Source organism: Hetaerina americana, unplaced genomic scaffold (assembly GCF_022747635.1).
Source record: "Hetaerina americana unplaced genomic scaffold, ioHetAmer1.1.p SCAF_5, whole genome shotgun sequence".
Classification (NCBI taxonomy): Eukaryota; Metazoa; Arthropoda; class Insecta; order Odonata; family Calopterygidae; genus Hetaerina; species Hetaerina americana.
This window is the reverse complement of record NW_027287095.1, coordinates 79,960,863-79,967,089: the sequence shown is the minus strand read 5'-3', so window position 1 is coordinate 79,967,089 and position 6,227 is coordinate 79,960,863. Positions and strand designations below refer to the sequence as shown.

Sequence of the window (6,227 nt, the reverse complement as noted above, 5' to 3'; positions counted from 1 at the left end):
AATAATTAAGTATTTCTTTAAAATTATTTTCAACTTTAAGGCTTATTTAAATGCATAACAGTTAAAGACGCTAATATCCAAACTATGAACTGTGATAAGCGAGACCGAATTCAAGAGAAGTTTCATTTTTATAAAATGAATGGAATCAAAATTTAGATGAATGGAATCACTCTCATTATGTATGTGCTCTCTATCGCATTGATTGAATGGACTTTCCTCTTCATTGTTCCCCTTCCCGTAACGTGGACTAGTCGACCGAAGGTGACCGGCCGAAAGGTCCTGGAGACCACGCTTCCCAGAGGGCGGGTTCGACTACGGCGCACAGGGAAAACGACGGAATCGGACTCTACACCCCAGACACTCTTTCCTGGCGGAGGATGCACGTCAGCCGAGCCAAACTGAAGGAGACGGTGGTCTCTTCGACCCTTCTCTGCGCTTTCGCACTGGTAAGCCACTGGGAGGTGAGGTGCCCTTATTGCTAACAGAGCGATGTAACTTGGGCAATACTTATACGCTAACTCGTCAATTTTCCCACTAATTTGCATGACGACTGTATCGATCACTGCGAACCCCGTTTTATATAGTCATTAAAACTTACATTGGTTTACTCCACGTGGACATTTAATATAATTTAGGTACTCGATTAACTGTCGTCTTTATTTATCACAAATAAAAGCTCTGTGTGATTTACTTTTGCTTTAGTGAAAAATTGGGGACTAAACTATGGAAATTATAGGCCAAAGTAAGCTAAAGTGAAATCAATAGCGATTATGCAGCAAACCCTGGGTAATAGTAATTAGATTTCTTATGGCTAGTGAGTTATGGCTATGGCGTTCAATGCGTTTTCTTTTTCTTCTAAGGAAGCAAGGAGTGGTTCAGGGAACAATAGATTATAGGCAGCCGTGCCATTGCTTCTCGCCGATTATGATTAAGACCGTTCCACAATGTCATTCTTAATTTTGCGCAGTTTGTTTCACTTACTTTGTGGCATGTGCTGCGTTACATGCAGTTGATCAAGTTTTTGCAATTGACCCCCGAACAGACAGATCCCATGGAACAATTTTTGCTTTAATTTGACTTCTTCACTGCTGCGTCAGTATTCGCATTCCTCGTCATTCGTGCTCTTGTTCAAGGAGTTAAACTAAACTAGTTTCAATAGCTCTAAATAGTAAACTGTAAGACTAAGTCAACAATAAAATTGAATAGTGAATAGTATTATATGCCCTCGAGAGCGCTAATTCGTAAGACCTCGTTCGTCGGAAGTAATGAGGTTGTGACATCACAGGATCATTGATGCCTCAATTATTGCACATGAAATTCAGGACTCAATGAGGCCTTGACCTCACAGGTTCGTCATCGTTGAAACTATAGGGGTGATATTTCTTTTCCTTGCTGAATCGCCCCGGGTCGCTCAAAGAAGCCGTAAATAAAATAAATCACTTTTCAAGTCGAAAATTTCTATCTAAGTCCGTTTTTAAGTTCCTTAGTTTAGAAACACATACATGGTTTGTATAAAAAGTATCGGGAAAAGTTCTGGAAAAATAGAAATGTTACAGATATTGCTACAATACCTTAAAAATCTTCAAAATAAATCCATTGAGCGTCGACACACTTTTGCCAGCGGTTTTTCTACGACTCAAAGACTCCCTGGTTGGCGGATTCCGAAAGGTCCTTACGCGTGCAAGCTTCTTTGGCGGCACTTAGGGTCCCATGGTGGTGTTCTTTAAGGGAGGATTTCATTTTGGTAATAGAAAATAGTCTGCTGGTGCCAATTCGCGATTGTAAGGGGATTGGGGAATCGTCGCGGTGGCGTTTCAGAAGGTCTTCGTAAGCAGACACTCGACTCTGCTCGCAGACACTCGGCTCTGCAGGTCGTCCTTCAAGACCCTCGGAGCGTTTTTAACGCAGATTATTTGCATTGCCAAAATTTCAGTGATAATCGTGTGCACTGCCATCTTACACGCTATAAATACCAATACGATCTCTGATCATGCACACACTTAACCGACGGTCTGAATTCTGCACTTCAGGAAAAAAATATTACCGATAATTTTTATACACACCTTGTCTAGGGTGAAACTTTAGTCTGACGATTCCGCCTACGTTACCTATAATTTCCTTATTAATTTCAAATTGAATTAAATTGAACCCTGTAACTAATATTTTAGCATTCCACAGTCCAAACTTGACCACATTTTGACACTGTCAGAGCAAAACTTTCAAGTTAAGTTCATTTATGTCCTTTCAACTCTTTCATTCCACGAAGTCTCGGATATTAATACTGAAAATATTATTCAGTAGAAATGATCAATTTTTAAGTCCGAAGACTAAGTCAGTGAAGACAATGATTCTATTGATTTCACGCCACTTTTAAAAAAGAATTGTTTGGTAACGAAATTAATTTTATTTGGAAATTTTTGATAAATGATACAAAAATACCCGGGACACTTTTTTCAGCGTAGGATCTCTTTCGAACGCAATTCAGATTAGTTACATCTGGCCAGCGTAACTAATGGTACAGCTATTCTGTCTTTTTAAGTTTAGGGCGAGGATTCTAATTTCAGTTATCATAGATGTTTTCAATGCATTCCGATCAATATTACTCAAGCACTGAAGAAAATATTGGGTAAAGTATTTCTCACGAAAGATGGATCTTTAAGTAATAAGTTCTTTCATTTATTTGCCCAAGAGTATGGTGATATCGACTCTCAGAAAAACGCCAAGAATTTGACACTAGAAATGATCTGCTCGTTCATACGAGGAATAGTCATTTTTCCGAAGAATGAATGCAATTTGCATTTTCTTATTTCAATGAAATGTATAAAAACTCAAATCCTCGATGGCAAAAGTCGACCGTAAATCTTCTCTTACCTAGTTTAATCAGTTGTTATCTCGTGAATTAGCCAATATGTGTTTATAATTGGGTTCTTGATAGTGCATCGGGTTAGTTTTTAGCTACTTACTGGAGGATGTCATTTTGGTATCCCAGGTGGTGCCTTTGCACAGCAACTACTAAATTCCAAGTGGTGTGATGTTTAGGTTAACATAATGCATGTATATTTGGAAACTGTAGGTGGGTCAAATGACTACCCTACTTTCAATGTAAAAAGTCATTCGCCATACGTCATTGTTCGAAAATTTTATTCTAATGAGCGAGGCCGAAGCTCACCACACACTAAAACATACAGCGTGTGTTATCCAAATATCAGGTTAAGGGGGTTTCCTCGAGCATTCTGCTGTCTTCCAGGTAGATCTGGTACCCAGAAATTCACACGGCTTAGGTGATGCTTGGAGTATCTACAGGCATCACGCACATTCGACCCCAAATACAAACACTAAACCTACAAGTGTACCATACCACCATCCGTAAAATATTAATATTTGATGAATCAAATCATTTGACCCCACAGGAGTGCATGGTTGAGCTGCAGGTCCAGGTACCGACGGGCTGCCCGGACTGGCTGTTCTCCCTCTTCGCCATCAACACGACGATGCTCATCTCGGTGCACGTGATCGCCGCCATGATCTCCACCTACATCTTACCGTCGATCGACAGTGTGTGCGCGGGGCAGGAGTTGTGGGAGGGCAGCGGGCTGGACCCGTCACTTTGGGGTGTCAAGCCATCCGAGTCCCCGCACGAGCGGATGCGCGGGTTCATCGAGACGGCTTGGATCTTCTCCTCCGTGGTGGGCCTCTTCCTCTTCCTCACCGAGGTCTCCCTCCTCTCCTGGGTCAAGTTCTGGGACGTGTGCATTCCAGCCGCCACCTACGGTTCGATAGCCGTCGTGCCCTTCTTCCTCCTCTGCGCAGCCTTCTGCTTTCGGTTTCACGCCATCCTGGCCGGGCACACGTACGAAGTGAGAGCCCTCGGACTCAGGCAGGTGGAGGAGATGAAGGAGAGGCTGGACGCCGCTAATGACTCCTACGCCTGAAGTCGTATTGCTATGCAACGCGAGACAAGTTCACTTCGTGGAAAACCGAGCATACAGCCCTATAAGGACTGTTTGACACGGCCAGGATCTGGTCTATGTATCCTGTGATAGGTACCTTGAGTACTAGGAGTGGATCGTGTTCGCGGGTGACATCGGAAGGTAGAGCAATAAAGAAGAAAACTGTGATAAACGATCCAAATTATACTCCAATCGGCTATGTTGTATTAGCGTGAATTCTTCTGAATTCAAATTGCGTATCGTGAGGAATCATCGCTTCGAGAAAAGCCTGAATCTACAAGCAGACAACAAAGAGTCAACTGGTATTCGTGGCCTACGAAACCTTTCTGGAATTCTTGGAGTGGAGGGTGTTCTAACCTTAAACCTTAGGTGTATCTTTGCTTTGTAAATACTTTTAAATTTAGATTGAAATGGGAAAGAACATCTGATTTATCGAATGGAGAACTAGTAAGGGTTTATTATAAATCTATATAAATCCGTTTGATTCCTGCATTGGGCGGATATTTCAATAAAAATTCTGAACACTTGTGAACACATCTTGTGGAATCCCTCATCCGTCGCAGGAAACCTTAAGACGACCTTCGTTCAGAATTGACACTCACGGACAACGTATGTCAACGAGAGTCCTTAAATAATACTCGTCAACAAACCTGGGAGGGGATAAGATTCGAGGAATTATATTGTTTTCCAAAATGCATCTCACTCGTAATATTCGGGTAGATCATTTCCAACTCTTCTTTCATAAGCAATATCCATAAAGTCCTTACGTAAATATTCTACTCACGAACAGTCTGCAAATTTGAAGTGTGATGTAATTAGCACGTGTTATAGACACATAAAAGCAAAATGTAGTGAAGCCCTATTAATAAGGCCAACTCATTTGTCTTGGAAAACAGCATGCTTGGGTAAAATAGTACCGACCGTTAACGATTCCCATTTGCATATGTGTGGTTATGGATGACAGCTATGTGGTTATGGTCATCTAAATATTGGTAACTATTGACTCTATTGGTGAATTCAATTATACCTGTGACAATGCATTTACCTGCAACTGAAAACACTTATGGCCCAGAAATCATCCTGGAAGTCATACTTATATTAGTTTCTTTTCCAGCGGTAATCACTGTCACTAATCATAAGCTCCCTTCCATTAATCATGGTCCTATTTAGAGGAGGGTTAAAACATTCCAGAATTCTAATTTGTTCAATTCCATCGTCATTCGCTTTTGCTGATACATCTGCTGAGCGGTTTTCAATTAAAATCAATCTCCATTGATAACTTTTTTGCATGACTTTAATTTATGACGAATTTGAGAACTGCTGGACTCAATACTTCATGAATTCAGGGATTAGTTGCATAGTGATTAGTTAAAATTCCCAAATTTTTTAACTTAAACTTCCATAATCAATGTTATCACGATCAAACTATCATAATTGCATGAAAAGTGTGGATTTAGCGTAAACACCATATGATTGTTTTTATGGTTTAGAATGCTTACTTTTGCATGTTATTAATTTTTCAATATATTATTATGCATTGATTATTTAAGAGTAACAGAATTTGAAAAAAAGACCGTGTTGAGCTGATATAATTTTTTAATATAATCAGCCGATGACCGTCCAAAATCATAATCAAATGATTCTATAAAAAGACTCTTCAAAGATATGTACGCAAGTTTTGAGGACTGAATCAACTTTCAGCATTATTTGGTTCAAATAAATCTCACCCAAGTCATAGATGATTTTTTATAATGCTCATAGTTTCAAGCGACTTTGGAAATCACATGGGACAGGTGTGATTGATAAAAGAGTAAAGAAAAACACAGTTGTAATGGAAAGAAAAAAATGTACCGCCTATAGTTAATTATTTAGTGCACAATTACACGGAATGACTCATTAAATACGAAACATGTACATGTAAATTCCGTGCAATGTAAAACATATTGCATTATTGTGAGTCTGCAGTATGTTACGATCTCTTGGGCCAAGTAAATAGTCAGTGGCTTCTAGAGGCACGCCTTTTGTATTACTTTTTGAATGTTTGTGTTTGCAAACGTGATATTTTTTAATTCTGATTTTACTACATAAGCATGGTTATTTGAATATTCCCCCATAAAATATAAGTTAAAACTACAGCCTGATCCTGCAAAAAATAAAGCTCTAAAAGGAGAGAAGATAGATTAAGTTGTTATTATAAAGGAAAAAACGAATGAAGGGATGAAATGAGGAAATAAGTTAGACATGGGACTGGAAACGGTTTTTCCAGTAAATTTGACC

General features: G+C 39.6%; 1 protein-coding gene across 1 annotated transcript; it reads left to right on the top strand.

The window, feature by feature from the left end:
• The first annotated feature begins 394 nt into the window (after positions 1-394).
• Positions 395-3,932, top strand: LOC139694126 (calcium release-activated calcium channel protein 1-like). Its single transcript, XM_071592557.1, has 2 exons — positions 395-446; positions 3,411-3,932. Exon 2 carries the CDS (start codon positions 3,417-3,419, stop codon positions 3,930-3,932), a length of 516 nt encoding a protein of 171 aa, XP_071448658.1. The 5' UTR covers positions 395-446; positions 3,411-3,416.
• The last annotated feature ends 2,295 nt before the right edge of the window (positions 3,933-6,227 follow it).